Source organism: Alternaria triticimaculans, assembly GCF_023758025.1.
Source record: "Alternaria triticimaculans strain BMP 0046 chromosome Unknown scaffold_17, whole genome shotgun sequence".
Taxonomy (NCBI): Eukaryota; Fungi; Ascomycota; class Dothideomycetes; order Pleosporales; family Pleosporaceae; genus Alternaria; species Alternaria triticimaculans.
This window is the reverse complement of record NW_026055974.1, coordinates 382305-397941: the sequence shown is the minus strand read 5'-3', so window position 1 is coordinate 397941 and position 15637 is coordinate 382305. Positions and strand designations below refer to the sequence as shown.

Genomic DNA, 15637 nt, shown 5'->3' with positions numbered 1-15637 from the left:
TTCTCATTTCCACATGTTTTCGTCAGCTGTAGAGTTCACGATCCGAACAAAATGAAGCCGAGCGAGGGTTCCTTGGCCTGATATCGTTTACCACTACGGCCATAACAGCGGCGGGATATCTATCCTTCCGAGGCGAACGCAGCACCAAAGCGACGGGAAGCAATATCAACAATCAAGCAACGGACCGACCAACTCATCAGAACCGGGGATCGCGATGCGGGCATGATACGACGTCGCCTCTGGGCCCCACTTTCCGATGGAGCACACGCAGGCAGCACACGAATCGGGACTGTTGGCGAGCTGCAGGCGTGCAGCCGTTGCCAAGGTCTTGAGTCGACGTGTTGATATCTCGGAGCGGCGCAATTGAGGTTGAGCAATTCGGCGAGGAGGCTGCAATAATCGGATGACAGGCGTAACGTTGCGGTGGGGTGTCTGGCAGCACTACGGTGGCGCTTGAAGCGTTGGCTACGGCATGGTGGTTTACAGCGGGATGGTGGCTGGGGTAATGACAGGAGGAAGCGACATGCAGTCGGTTGGCAACGCTAGCAGTATGGCCGAATAGCCCTGAACGTGAGTAAAGCGCCGGTCAGGAGGCGGTGCAGGATCGCGAATACGAGGTGGTGAAGCGGATGAAGTGGTTAAGAGACAGCTGTTGCAGGCGGAGGGAAGTGGAGGCTCATCCGGTCAGTGCAGAGGTGCATGGCTAGGCCGTGGTGCAAAGAGCGGTAGCCGGGCAGGCCGCAGCTTGGGTGGCATTTCTGGCGTCTATGGGCGGTCGCTGGCTGCGGTGCATGACGGTTTCGGTTCGAATGCGCGTCTAGACATGATCTGCGACCAGCGCTGAGCGGGCCGTGCCAGGAACAGGCGCAATTTTTGTGCGCACTGCCTGTCGGCGCCCGCGTCCTCGACCTGCGACGACGGGACCGTCGACGTTAGCCTTCCATTGCTATATTTCTGACTTGGCTGCTATTTCCCCTTCCTTCCTGGGTGGCTTTCTTTTTTGTATAACACGCCTCATCGCACCTGCCGATCTGTCCATCGCTCCTTCCTCCGTCGACAGCAGTGCCCCTCACCAGAGACATCCCCGCGGAGACACTCGCCAAACAACACCACGCTGCCGATCCATTCCTTCACGCGCGTTGGCTATATATCGGCCCTTCTCAAACACACAAGCCAAAATCCGGCGGGCGTCCATCACCGATCGCCGTCATGTCTTCCCACCCGAGCCTCACCAGCACGTACCGTGCGCGCGCCTCACTACCCACGACCGGGCCCTTGGCTTCATACCTGCTGAGTCTCATATCCGTCAAGCAGACGAACCTCTGCCTCTCCGCCGATGTCGAGACGTCAGCCGAACTCCTCCAACTGGCCGAAGATGTTGGTGACTCAATCTGCGTGCTCAAGACGCACTGCGACATTGTCGTCGACTGGTCAGACAGGACAGCACAGGCACTGAGAGAGATTGCCAAGCGGAAATGGTTCCTCATCTTCGAAGACCGAAAGTTTGCGGACATTGGTGGTATGTCATGTTGGCTCGTAGGATATTCACTGGCGGGGCAGTCTCTAACACAGCACAGAAACCGTACAGAAGCAGTACACTTCTGGACACCACCGCATTGCGCTCTGGGCCGAGATCACCAACGCGCATGTCATTCCTGGCCCAGCCATCGTCACCGCGCTCGAGAAGGCTGCCGATGCCACCATCGCCAAGTACAACACGTCCGTAAACACCGAAATCTCTGCCACACGGCAAATCAATGGCCTCGACGACGATGATGACGAAGAGGACGATCAATTCATACAACAACAACGAAACTCGGCGATTGAGTCACCCATCGAGATGGAGGGCGAGGAGAGGCGGCTGAGCATCAAGGCTGCCGACCGCAAGCACAGCGTCGTCAGTGTGACAACCTCGATATCCATGCGGACAGAGAGCATATCGCCGCGTCCAGAGCCAAATGCCAATGGAGAAGAAGTCTTCAACTTGGACGTAGCAACAGAGCTCATCCGACTTGGTCCACCACCGTTCCTCCGGTCGCTTCTGTTGCTTGCCGAGATGAGCTCTGAGGGCCACCTCATGACACCCGAATACCAGAAGCGGACCGTCGAGATCGCACGCAGCCGTCCCGAGTTTGTCATGGGCTTCATTGCGCAACGAAGCTTGAACACTGAGCCAGAGGACAACTTCATTACCATGACACCGGGCTGCCAGCTCCCACCGCCAGGCCAGGAAGGCAAGAAGCTGGGCGATGCTCTAGGCCAACAATACAACACTCCTCGCAAGCTAATCTTCGAGCAAGGCTGCGACGTCATCATTGTCGGGCGAGGCATCGTGCGCGCACAAGACCGCAAGGCGGAGGCAGAACGATACAGAAAAGCTGCTTGGTCAGCCTACGAGGAAAGGATCAAGAAGGCGTAGATGACTTGCCTACGCGCTATCTACTATAGCTGATATATACCCCTGCGATTCGCAGTTAGCATGCTGCCTGGAGCATTTGTGTACCTTGGTGCCTCTTCAACTACAGAAACATCAGATACAGGATATTTTGGGGGCGTTGGAGGTCATTTCCACATACATGAAAACGCATATCACGGCGTTATGATTGCTGGCTCACGTATGAGAATACAACACCACCGTGCATGCACGCGGCATTGGATTACGATTTATGCTCCCAAGATGACCAGATAACCCGTTGTGCTGCCATCACACATGAGCATGGCTTGTTGGCCAGTGGTATTTTCGAACAAAAATGTCATTACTTGCCTAGCAATGCCGCGTGTCAAAGTTTCGTGAAATCATATCCTGTCTATTATGGGTAATCTAGCAGCTGCGTCGTATCGCACATTCACGAATGCCTACGTCGCGTGGGTCCAGGCGCGCGGAGATGTGTGGGGAAAGAGTCGGAGCTCGGTCCTAACGCCAAAAAGTTCGCGACTCTTCTCTCGCATGCGCATGCGACAGCTTCCATGTCACTCTACTACGAAGCCGCGGCGGTCCTCGCAAACACCGAGAACACAGGCGGGTCTCTCAAGTCGCGTATATACGGCAAGAAAGATCTGAAGAGCACACCAGGCCAATTGTTTGCGCTCATTGCGGAAACGTCAAAATGGTCCATCGTGCTCAAGGATGTGATTGAGAAGACCAAATTGCTTGCTGAGGAGAGGAAGGTGGGTAGTTTACTAGCAATATTCTGTGTCGCATCCTGATGTTAATGTGTTTTAAACAGCTTACGCCAATCCTCGCTCTCCTTCTTACCCACGATCTGTTGCTCGCAAAGAACGGTGTTGCCGCAGCCGCCAACCATGTCCTCAAACTTGCCATCACCAGACACAAAGCCCGTCTGAGCGCCGAGCTCACGAAAGCCCGCATACGATACGGATACGCGACCATAGAGGCATTCAGGGAGGCTGTGAACGATGGCGAGCTTGAGAAGGATGAGGGTGATGCGCCCAAGAGCCGCCATCCACGCTGGGTGCGGATCAATACCGTCAAGACGACGTTGCAGCAACAGCTATCGACCACATTTGCCGGCTTTGTCAAGACTGAAGATCTGAGCGAAGTTCTTTCTGCGCCTAAGAAGTCGAAGATATACTACGAAGACCCTAACATACCGAACTTACTCGCGCTACCCTCCAAGATCGATCTGAGCAGGTCAATCGCGTATACGAAGGGTCAGATCATCTTCCAAGACAAGGCTTCGTGCTTTCCAGCCTATCTGCTAGATCCGCAGCCTGACGATGGCGATGTTATCGATGCTACCGCGGCACCAGGAAACAAGACAACACATCTGGCAGCTATCGTATCTGACCGGAGGCGACCGGGTGAAGAACAGAAGGTCATTGCATTCGAGCGCGACAAGGGTAGAACCTTCACGTTGCAGAAGATGGTCAAGCTCGCATCAGCGGACAGCATCGTTCAGGTCAAGGGTAGTAGCGACTTTATCGCTGCGAAGCCTGGATCCGACGAGTATGCCAACGTCGGTGCTATACTGCTCGATCCCAGTTGCTCTGGTACTGGCATAGTTGGGCGTGACGATGCGATCAAGATGCATCTACCAGAGTCACCAAACAGTCGCCCAGCACCGCAAAAGCCTGAGAAAGGAAAGAAGCGGAAGAGAGACGACGAGCCTAAGGAAGCTGACCCTTCAGCGACGCTAGACTTGGATATGGATGAATCAACACCTGAGGAGACGCCAATGCACGGCAAGCTAGCCGAGCGACTGACAGCTTTATCATCCTTCCAGCTCCACATACTCAACCATGCTATGCGATTTGAAAACGCGCACAAGATCACGTACTCCACATGTTCGATACATTTCGAAGAGAACGAGGGCGTTGTCTTCCAAGCACTGGCCTCTTCTGTCGCAAGAGAACGAGGCTGGTCCATTCTCAAGAGAGATCAGCAAGTCGATGGGATGAAGAAGTGGCATAGACGCGGGGTGTGGGAGGACGAGAAACTGGAGATTGATGTGGATGAATCTTTGAAGAATGACGTGTTGGAAGCGTGCATTCGGTGTGATAAGGGTACGGAAGAAGGCACAATGGGTTTCTTCGTGGCTGCCTTTGTCAGGGATGGCAGTCCACATTCGGCACCGATCATGGAAACTGCAGCTGCTGAAGATGAAGATGAGGAATTTAATGGGTTTAGTGGTGATGAGATGGTTCAAGAGACACTAAAGCCTGTGGAGACACCGGCAGCTGAAGGGACTGAAAAGCGGAAAAAGAAGAAGCGCAAACACTGAGATGTATGAAAGAAATAGGAAGGCGGTCAACTCTAATGGCAGAGGAAAGGGCAGCTGGTGCCAGGACCCTCAGACCTTGAATCAGTACGAAAGCCACTCTTTCACTACACCATTCAATACACTGGCCGTACCTATTCCTTCTCCGCCAAACCCTTACCATTATTCAATGCAACACGGCTCAACATCCTGACTTACCCCAACGCACCAGTGCCAACACCATGACACCCGCCCTCCGTGACAGCCTCTCGAGCCCCCTAACCATATCCACAACCCACACCGCCGCCACCTTCCCGGTCACACCCCCCGTCCACCCGGACCTCTCCCGCCCCCGCCTCAAACAAATCGCCCGCTGGATCCGCGACGAACTCGACCTCCGCGTCGCCCGCGACGGCCCGGACGTCCTCCGCCCAGACGACGTGCTCACCCTGCACGAAACGCTCGTCGCCCTCCGCCAAGCGCAAAACATCACCATCTCCGTCCTCCGCGCAACCGGCATCCACAAAGCCGTCCAAGACGTTGCGGGCGTGGCAACGCGGTGGCCGAGCAGGTTGTGCGACGACTGCGACAAGATTGTAGACAGTTGGACGGCGAAGTTTGGGCCGTTTAGCGAGATTCACCCGTTTTTGTATGGGAGGGGGGGTCGGTTGGAGGGGATTGCTAGTGTGAATGAGTATTCTAGGGAGGCGTTGCTTAAGCGCTGGGCGGAGACTTGTCCCGAGAAGATTCATCCGAAGAGGAGCCATAAATTGGGGGATTTGGGGTTTGTGGCTGGGACGTAAGTCCATTCCCTCTGTTTCATCTCCTGTAGGTGTACTGATACCTATTGCAGGTGGTGGATCAACCCTCTATTCGCACACCATGCTGGCATCATCGGGCTTGAGGCATGCGATGGCGGTACGACGTACGACAAACACGGTGCATATGCTCTTCTACTCAAGGATACGGGCGAGATTGAAGCTTCGTCCGAAGAACGCTTTACCTATCGTGTTCCGCAGAATGACAAGGGTAAGTTCCGTCTTACCTCTGCTACACCCAAGAGCCGAGATCCTGTGAGGGTACTTCGCAGCCACAGCATCAACAGCGTCTGGGGACCAAAAGCAGGTGTGAGATACGAAGGCTTGTACAGCGTCCGAGGCTGGTCCATCAAGCAAGCCAAAAGCAGTAACCTTGCTGGTGGGCAATGGAAAGAAGGCGATATCCTATTCGACGTCCTGTTTGAGAGGACCGACTCAGTGCCCATGGCGGTAGTCACCAAGCGACCCACAGCAACCGAAGTCGATGATTACGCCGAGTACAAGCGTCTCCGCAAGGTGAACCGAGACGGTAAACGCAAGTCACACAGCACCCTTCCCGTAGGCGCCAACAAAAGCGATTTCTCAACCCCGCTCAAGACAGCACCACCAGTCACACCGCACGTAGTCCCCAAACCCCTCCCAACAGAACCCCCACCGTTCGAACCCCGCAAAGGCATATTCAAGCACCTCCACTTCGACGAAGAAGCCCACGTCCACGTCCTCGACAAAGAAGACGTCATATCCCCCAAATCCGTCCCCGAAGCCGACCCCCTCACCTCCACCGCTACAATGAGCAAAAGCAACACGCTCCTCGTCCCAGCTAAACCCAGCCGCACAAACACTCACAGCAAAGCCGATGTATCCACAACAGGCGGCGAACCGCGCAGACACGCCAGTCCCGCGGGTTCAAACGCCAGCAGCGCTCATACCCACGCCTCAGCTACCACTTTCCCCGGCATCAACATCCGCGAAGTCGCACCGTGGATTGACTACGATGCTGACTTGTCCTTACCTTCGCCTCCAGAGGACTCGACGATTGTGCACCAGCGTCCTATCATCACTCAGTCTATCGCTACTGATTCTATCAAAACGAGTATTTCAAGGGATACGTTTGGTACGCCGGTGGAAGGGGATACGTCGAGTCCGGTTGGTGGTGGTGGGAATGGGAATGGGAATGGGAATGGGAGTATCGATGGGGGCAGGCACGGGAGAAGGGGAGATGTCGAGTTTGGGGATAGTCTTAGTCCGCATGGACATGGACATGGACATGGACTAGGGGTGGGGAAGAAGGATGGAGGCAAGAGGAAGAGTATTCTTGTGAGGAATCGGAATCCGGTGGGGAGGTTGTTTGATGGCGTTGTTGAGGAAGAAGAAGTGGATGAGAAGGCAGGGAAGTGGAATACTGTAACGACACCTCCTATGTTCCACGACTTCGCCGACGTTACCTCCCTGGAGGACCCTTTCATCGCGAATCCTCCTCCACGCATATCACGACGACCCAGACGGCCCTACGCATCAAGTCTGGATCTCATCTCGCGATCTCGCATCCTGACGCCTGTGGGCAGTCCTGTCTGTATCCTCCATCCTGAGCGCGTACGGGAAGTACAGAAGGAACTCGACGAGTCAAAGTCAGAAATGGAGTTGAGAGCCATAATGAAGAAGGTGGATGGTGTGGAGATGGGTCGTTGGCGTTATTTCTAGACATCCGTGAAGCAATCCTACTATTATCTTCATAGAGATGGAGATTCACTCACTCTCAGCAGCGACAAACCCTGTCGATCTATACATATACGTTCCGAATCTATTCCTACTCATTCACATCTCTACCTCCAAACCTCACTCATAACGTCACGCCCTTACCTTGGTACCCTAGCGCCAGTACATCCAACCTTGCGAGGGTCCAGTACAATCCAGTCCAGCCCGTCCAGCCCGTCCCAGAGCCCGCCATGCCAGGTCACTGGAACCACATTGCATTAGCGGCGAGCGGGACTGTCTAGCGGAGACGCTTGCGAGCACCGGTCCCATCAAATATTTTCGCGGCTGTGCTGCGCTTAACTACAAATGACGTATGGGTCGGGTTCACTAATCACTGATTGAGATGGTCCCGGTATTGGCCGAAGATACAGCGCCGGGGCCTGATGGGGGCGGAAATGGGAACATGGAGCCTGCTTGCGACTTTGTGGACTGTGTGGGCTTTGTGGAGGTAGTGACATATCGTGGACATGGGACTGTGGAGGCGGCGCGTGCATGGTGCCGTTTTTTCCGCGGGTCCGATGGTCAAGCTTTTTTTGCTGCTTGTAGAGATGGGGAGCTTGACGTCAAGCTTGTGAATTCAGAGGCCCAGACTTACGACCACTTTGGCTAGACATTAAATGATGAAGTTGGTCTTGAATGCTCAAAGAATGAATTGGGGTATCGAATTTACTATCGCGGAAATATACATGTGGATCAATGTTCGCTTTAGGTGTTCGTAGCGAGACAGGAGACGGCTCATTAATCTGTTCCGCCTCTTGTGTCATCTAGATTCTGATGGGTCTTAGCGACTGGCCATGCTGGCTCTCCTAGCCTCGAGCACGGCATCCTCGTGAGTGGGAGGTCCCTCGTAGTTCTTCTTTCCCCAGACGAAGTACCAGATGGTGGAGATGACGACGACGGCGGCAAGAACGACGGAGGCGTAGTTCATCGACGCAGGGGTAACCTCGCGGAAAGTGGGCATGCAGAACAGAGGGGTTGCAAGGGCGGACCAGGCTGTTTGTTGTTAGCGATTGCGCCAGGACAGCGAAATAGTGATGTAACATACCAAGGGCAACGACGTTGCAGAACGTGCCGAGCATGCCGAGATGGAACGCGCCATCCTTGACCTGCTTACGGCCAGTCATGAGCGAGACAAAGATGGGGGCAGCGTAACTCAATGTCAAGCAAATGACACCAACACCAGAGAAGGCGTTGAAAGCGGCGGCAGCACCGAAGTAGATGAGACCGAGAGCGATCTGGACCACCATGCTGAGCATCATGGCGTTGACTGGGACATCGAGGTTGGTGTTGACGACCCTCCACAGCTTGTAGCCGGGAATGGCACCGTCACGAGAGAAGGCCCAGGTAGCGCGAGACGCAGCTGTCGTGCAGCCGATACCGCAAAGCAGACCGAGGACGAGGAGGGGAACAAGAAGTCCGATGGCACCAGCGGAGGACCCTACGGCTTCCTTGATGATGACAGGCGTAGGCTGGCCGGACAAAAGACCTGCGAGCATGGCTTGGTCGGGCAGTACGAAGACGAGAGGGATAAGGAAGACGAGGCCGGCAACGGTGTTGAACGCGACGGTCGCGACCATGGCCTTGGGGACTTGAGTGGCAGGTTCGCGAACTTCTTCGCACATGCTACGAATGTGTTAGCGTTTGGACAATTGTTGTTAAGAGTTACCGCTTGTAGACACGTATAATGTCGCGATGGAGTGTGTTGCTTGGGATGTCGCTTAGGAAATGTCGCATGGGATAGTCGCTTGGGAAAGTGCATTGGGCAAGGAAAATCTGCTGCAAGTTGCTTGGGCAGAATAGGGGAGGCTCACGAGATGATCATTCCGGTCGATGAAGTCGCGTAGGCTGCGTGCAGTAATCCGACCATGAAAGACCATCCTGGGATCCATCCGGAGTTGGAGGGGTCGAATTCAGTGAAGACGTATTCGGCGCTGTGGCGACCATTTTTCGCAATGGCAAGGATGCAGACGATAATGGCAATCACACCAGCAAAGGTCCAGAAGATGGCAAAAGTCTAGATATCTGTAAGTAACACATCCGGTAGCCGTTTTGGGGGAATCTCACATCCAACCATGGTAGGTACTTGTTTCCAAAGGCAGACACAGCGTTGCAAAGAAGTGTGATGCCAAGGAAGATAAGGAAGACCTGGTAGGGTGATCCTTCCATGATACCAACACCAGGTTCGCTTTCGTAGACATTGACGCATGCCACAAGGAACAGCGCGGTAGCAAAGTTGACGGATAGAGTAATGGTAATGTTGCCAACTACGAAACACCAGCCACAGATCCACGAAGCGATTTTCCGATAGGCGGGCGGCGTGATCATGAAGGTCTGGTAGTAGACACCACCACTGGTCGGGTAGACACTGGTGATCTCACCAAGGGATGCGGCGACTGCGAGAATGATAAGCGATACGGCGAGCCATCCCCAGATGATGTTGGTGGGACCTCCGCCAACTACAGGGTAGTAGAGGGTGGTAGCCAAGCCGTAAGGGACGGAAGCCAGGACAAAGGACATGAAGGCCACCTGGAGAGTGGATCTTGATCGGATCAGTTCCGACTTGTAGCCCATGGCAGCCAGAAGGTTGTCGGCATCAGCGGGAACGACATCGTCTCCGGATCCAGAGTAGGTGTTGCCCAGCTTGGTCTCTTTCTCGGGCGCGCCGTTGCGCAGAGAGTGGTCGTGCTCAGCGGCATACGCATCTGACTGCGTGCCGTACCTGTAGTCGGACATGAGGGGCGTGTCGCTTTGGTCCTGGGTCTGGGGGCCTGAGAGAGAAGGAGAGTTGGGGAGTTGTCGCAAAGCAAAGCTCTGGGACATGTCCCCAGCGGCGGATCAGCGCAGGCTTTGAAGGGCTGCAGAGGCACGTCAGTCGGCGCATGGTCCAGGCCCGCTAGCCAGCATGTAGACAAGTCGCCTTAGACTACCCACCCGAATTTCAGATGGCAACAGACGCGGAGCTTGGCGGGCCAATTGCTGGTGGAGGGTGGCCGGATAGGGCTGTTTTACTGCGCCGAGAAAATCACCGACTGAGTGGGAACTACAGTCTAATGCATCCGCGTTCCGTCGCCTAGGTGTTGAGGTTTTTTCTAGAAGTGGGCCAGAAGCTGAGCCGCCGTGTGCCGACGAGCAGCCGGCGATGAAAGGACCCTGACGTGGTCTTTGGAGGTGCGCACGTTGCTGAGCCTCACTCGGCTGTTGCAGAGTTTGCAGGGCAATCGCAGTGAACGCGTGGGGTGATGTTACTTCTATTGCCAGTTGCTGGCTTGCGCGCCAATGGGGGTCGCCGATGGCTCGAGATTGGCGTCGTAGCGGGCGTCCAGCGGGCGTCCATCTCGGCACACGATCCGTATTCGTGGGTAGAGTCCGGGGCACTGGTCGCGTGTGCATAACGCGCTGAAAAACACATGGGAGGCGTTTGCGGAGCCAGCCCAGATATCGAGATAGGGGTGAATGGAGATGTCAGTGTCGGCGTGCCAGAGTGGAGTCGGCTTTTGATGCTGCAACTGCCCAGCGCATTCCCCTCGCTCCTTCGCTCCTTCCGTTGACGACGCGCCCTAACATGTCGCATGCGGCAGTAGCGGACCCAGGTGCCCAAACTTGGCAGTATGAGGCGTTCCATGGCCAGCATAAAATGGCGATAATGGGCGTCTGGAGCAGCGCCAGCCTTGCGCCGAATGCTGTGTAACTGTGTCGCCATGCATCACGAGATTGTAGCCCTTGAGGAGCATCAGCAGCCCCTCCCCATCCACGGATTCACCTTCCCAGCCTCCACAACCCACAAACTGACAGCGTACAAGACCACGTCGACTCGTGAAGAGCTCCACTCGCGCATCCACGATGCAACGATAATCATTACTACCACCATTAAGCTTGATGCCGAAACATTGCGCCCCAGTGTTACTCCGAACCTCCGCTATATTGCCATATCCGCGACCGGAACAGACCCTGTGGACCTGGACGCCTGCCGGGCCCGCAATATTCGCGTTACAAACTGCCCGGGGGCAAACCTCGACGCGGTTTCGGAACATGCCATAAGTCTATACTTTGCATCCAGAAGGCGCACCGCCTTGCTGGATCGCATCACTCGTGCGCACCCCAGCGAATGGAAGACGGCGGGTAGCGTGAAGGACCACATGCGCCTGCCGGACGGCATGCCTCCGATGACCTGCAAAGATGAGGTTATGGGCGTTATCGGCTATGGGGGCATCGGTAGGTCCTCATATCCTAATCAGGATGAGAAGTCCTGCGCTGACACGCGGTGATAGGCAAGCGAATAGCTGCGCTAGGGCAAGCATTGGGCATGCGCGTACTTATCGCGAGTCGAAAGACACCAGCGACGCCTCCCGTAGACACCGGGCTCCCAGCCCCTGACGCCTCTGACGACCGCATACCCTTTGACCATGTGCTCCGCAACTCCACAGTCCTCGTCCTAGCTCTCCCGCGAACCCCCGAGACGCTCAACCTCATCTCTACTCCCGAGCTCGAGAAGATGCATCCGTATACCGTCATAGTCAACGTCGCGAGAGGCGGCATAGTACACGAAGCTGCTGTAGTGCAAGCCCTGAAGCAGAGGCGCATAGCCGGTTATGCGACCGACGTATACCAGGTGGAACCTCTTGGTGGACCTGCAGATACCCCACTGTTGGAGGAAGACGTGAAGGACCTCAACATTACTCTGAGTCCGCATGTGGCATGGTTTTCGACAACGTCGATCAAGAACCTTGGTGAGATATTGAAGGCGACTGTAGAGGGCATGGTGAGCGGCAACGAGATCAATGCCATCCTGTAAACGGAAGATATCGCATTCGGAGGATCCCCAAACACGAGCACATATGCTCTCGTGGGGTACCTTCATCATCAACATTGACGTCCGAAATCCAGTGAGAGTTATACGCACGTCTAACACTGGCCATGTCCGCATCAAAGGCTCTTGCACTTCTACCAAAATCCTCACATCTCAGGCATGTCCCTGGACCATACCTTATAAGCGTATGGTCGTATCAAGGCATAAACTTCAAAAGGTATGCGAGTTGGTCAAGTGTGGTGCGCGGTTTTCGTACATGTTTTTCTCTCTTTTCACTTTCACTTTCACTTCAAGACGTGTGTTTTCACTGCGCGTGGTTCTTTCGCGTTTCGTTTGACGTGCTCCACTCCACATGCGTTCCAATGGATGCCATTTCGCTACCGTTCTTTTCATACTGGACGCCCACTCAGAGCATGCCAATCGATCGAAAAAGTCTTCAAAACTGGTACGAGCGTCTCCTGTCACCGCTCGTTGTGCGACAGGCGGAGTCTGTCGGCCCGTGGCACTGCAACCGTCCCCTTCGTATGAGACCCTTCGCATGAGAGCGACCTCCCGCACGCGCCCCCTTCCCCGTCCAGACACGCGACAGTCCTGACCGATACCCCCGTCTTGTGGATAAGGTCAGCTTATGGTAACAGCATAGACCCCACTGCGCAACATGGCTTCGTCGGGCGAGAGCTCTAGCGACTGCTCCTTCGAAGGTTTCTACACCAATCAAGATGACCTTTGGAGCGCCCATTACCTGTTCCCTAAGATCGGCAAGGAAGCCAGCGAAGAATTCGTCCAATTCTTTCGGGATCGGGGCATAACAACGCCTACGCTAGACGATAGCGCCGAGCAATATCTCAAGCTGCAAACGACGCTCTGGAAGAAGCCCTCTCGCGTTACAAAGCCAGGCCATCAGTCTTTGAGGTTTATGGACGCTGCCCAAACCTATCGCTGGAGCTGTGATCAGGTTCTCGCTGAGCATGCAGAGCTTGTCATACAGCTCCTCGAAGGAAGAGGATCCGGAACACGATATCAAATAATGTGCGACGTCGTCTTCATCTTCAATGACAATTCCAAGGAAACCTGCGGCAACCCCTCCTGTCCGGATACAGAGAGAAAGGCCACTGGACAAGCTCAACACTCTCGCGTCGTCACACTCGAGCCGCTGCTTGACTGGGGAACTGTTGAGCCGGCCTCAGATGTCATCGTAGCTGCCGGTAGGATCTTTCCATTTCGCCGCAGCGGACCAAGGATGAAGGATCCATTGTGGACACAGGTGGTTAGAAAGCTGGTGTCTCGAGGTCAGCAGCTGCCCACCTACTGTCTGGGCTGCATCGGAGAGCTTGTTGACAGGCATGCGGAGGTGCGTCTCGTCGAACATCCTCTATATGTATGTTACGGCCGATTACCCAACGTCATGACAACCTTGTCGCATGCATGAAAGCATTTACTGACTTTGTCTACAAAGGGGCTCTTCGATCAACCTCAAGGAGCTGGACACTTCCACTCCCTAATCCGGCCTATTCGGCGTCCTACATCGAAAGAAGATTTGTACGATCTGAGGGAGGGTGACGACTTGAAGGACGATTGGAGCGTTGAAGGGCTGGCCTGTTCAACTACTGGCTCGCTATACCTGGATGGCGTCACAGACGAAACTCCGCATACAGAGCCTGTTGATTACACGTCTTATCACAGTCTCAGAATCTTCCCTACGCTCAAGGATCGCGAGGCCTCATGGACAAGTGCGTACAATGCCCTCTTCGTTGGGGACAAAAGGAGCGCTGGTGAACCGGTTTCTCCACAGTGCTCTCCACGCTCTTTCACAACTCCGCTGGATTCAACTAGTCTCAACTGTGTCTACTCCCCACGCCCATCCTTGAGCTTCCCTTACAACACCCCGCCGCCGACTCCTGATACCCCAAAGAAGCGCATCTCAAAGACGCGCATCTACGTCCATCGAGATCCGGAGTCTGTACAACACGAAGATTACGAAAAGCTCGGCAGTAAGACACTGCTACCAGACAGTATCCCGGATTTCGGCAGTGGTAGTCGCAGGTTCGGTCGCGACGTCGATAGTAACGCTGTCCGCGGCTTCTTCACCAATCACCGTATAAAGCGAGAGAGTATGGCCGCAGCGAAGGGCACCGACATCCGCAACTTCTTCACGGTAATAAATCCTCAGGGTCCCTCGACACCTCAACGCGCGGTCAAGACCAAAGACATCGATGGCGACGACACGGACTTGAGCGATGTACCATCCGACATATCAGAACAGGAATATGACCCAGATGGACCGGGCGGCGAGTATACGCCTGCGAAGAACAAAGGCAAAGCATTGTCAAACAAAAAAACGCCAAGCCCTCCGTCAAAACCCTCAGGCAAGAAACACTCACCGAAGGCGCCCATGTACCGCAAACGCGACCCAGCCGCTGATTATACCGCGCCATTTGGCGTCACCAAAGAAGCCTTCGAAACCCACCTCCAGCATCTTCCCGCCAAAACCGACCTAATCTGCTCCTGCCGCAAACCCGCTCGCACCAACGAAGTCCAAATCACGCAATGCATGAACAAGGACTGCAGAGTGCGCTGGTACCACAAGGACTGCCTCGATAGGATCGGAAAGTTGAAAGCTAGACATGGAACGTACTTTTGCGAGCAGTGCCAGAACGAGAAGTACTATGCAGATCTATCTCAGGCCAACGGATGGAGTACGAAGAAGTTGGTGCAGAATGAGATTGGGATGCCGTTCACAGGACAAGAGGTGGCGGGCACGTTTGGTAATACCGGGGACTTCCAAGCTACGGAGAATCCGTATGGTTTTGGGACGTCGGCTTCAAGTGCGCTATCTCCATCGGCTGAACCTTTCGTCCCGAACAGTGCGGCTGCTTTGAGTCGTCTGGCTGTGGGCTCTGAGCCTTCTCTTGGCCTGGCGACTTCGCGGCCGTATTTCGTGAACGAGGCTTATACCCGGGGACAGGATCATGCATGTATTGCGGACGAAGACTATGATCACGCACAGCTGTATGGATGTTACCCTGAGAGGTGGGATGAGGATGGTAATGACGGCGATGACGAGGACGGTTACGGTGAAGATGAAGATGAGGAGATGGATCAGACATCATAGGAGAGCTTCATGGAGATGGTTGGATATACGGTTCACACATACGATGCGAGTCGCTGCTTCCGAGTTGTACCTAATGCCTGAATTACACGCCTAAGTTGTACACTAGGATATACTGTGTCGGTAGGAATCATGTTGAAAACATTTAATGCCGTTCTCTGCGTGATGCCAGATTCACGGACATGGATTTTGCAAGATGGTAGACAACCCGAGATGTTGAATGTCAAGCGCGTCCGGACGAAATGCGGAGGAGCTACGAATGGCGTCATGCATGCCACGCGACAATGACGCGACACCAATCGGCTGTACCCGCTTTGGATGCAGGCTACGGAAACAGCGGAATGTACAGTTATTCCGCTGTTTGATATATGAAACTGGTACGCATTCGCTATTTTGAGTAAGCATCTGATTGCTCACCGTTCACCGTGCT

General features: G+C 54.6%; 6 protein-coding genes across 6 annotated transcripts; 5 read left to right on the top strand and 1 right to left on the bottom strand.

Moving 5' to 3' along the window:
- Nucleotides 1-1209: 1209 nt before the first annotated feature.
- On the top strand, nt 1210-2419 carry J4E78_008908 (uncharacterized protein; the record flags this gene model as incomplete). Its single annotated transcript, XM_049369507.1, has 2 exons — nt 1210-1519; nt 1578-2419. The coding sequence occupies 2 exons, from the start codon at nt 1210-1212 to the stop codon at nt 2417-2419; spliced, it is 1152 nt and encodes a 383-aa protein (XP_049218831.1).
- A 548-nt stretch (nt 2420-2967) lies between these two features.
- Nucleotides 2968-4742, top strand: J4E78_008907 (uncharacterized protein; the record flags this gene model as incomplete). The annotated part of the gene is made up of 2 exons (XM_049369506.1): nt 2968-3168; nt 3228-4742. 2 exons carry the CDS (start codon nt 2968-2970, stop codon nt 4740-4742), a joined length of 1716 nt encoding a protein of 571 aa, XP_049218830.1.
- Nucleotides 4743-4960: 218 nt separating this feature from the next.
- On the top strand, nt 4961-7237 carry J4E78_008906 (uncharacterized protein; the record flags this gene model as incomplete). The annotated part of the gene is made up of 3 exons (XM_049369505.1): nt 4961-5517; nt 5572-6650; nt 6813-7237. 3 exons carry the CDS (start codon nt 4961-4963, stop codon nt 7235-7237), a joined length of 2061 nt encoding a protein of 686 aa, XP_049218829.1.
- An 835-nt stretch (nt 7238-8072) lies between these two features.
- On the bottom strand, nt 8073-10024 carry J4E78_008905 (uncharacterized protein; the record flags this gene model as incomplete). Its single annotated transcript, XM_049369504.1, has 4 exons — nt 8073-8284; nt 8337-8914; nt 9103-9305; nt 9356-10024. 4 exons carry the CDS (start codon nt 10022-10024, stop codon nt 8073-8075), a joined length of 1662 nt encoding a protein of 553 aa, XP_049218828.1.
- Nucleotides 10025-10968: 944 nt separating this feature from the next.
- J4E78_008904 (uncharacterized protein) lies at nt 10969-12083 on the top strand (the record flags this gene model as incomplete). Its single annotated transcript, XM_049369503.1, has 2 exons — nt 10969-11503; nt 11560-12083. 2 exons carry the CDS (start codon nt 10969-10971, stop codon nt 12081-12083), a joined length of 1059 nt encoding a protein of 352 aa, XP_049218827.1.
- A 673-nt stretch (nt 12084-12756) lies between these two features.
- On the top strand, nt 12757-15210 carry J4E78_008903 (uncharacterized protein; the record flags this gene model as incomplete). Its single annotated transcript, XM_049369502.1, has 2 exons — nt 12757-13476; nt 13555-15210. 2 exons carry the CDS (start codon nt 12757-12759, stop codon nt 15208-15210), a joined length of 2376 nt encoding a protein of 791 aa, XP_049218826.1.
- Nucleotides 15211-15637: the final 427 nt, after the last annotated feature.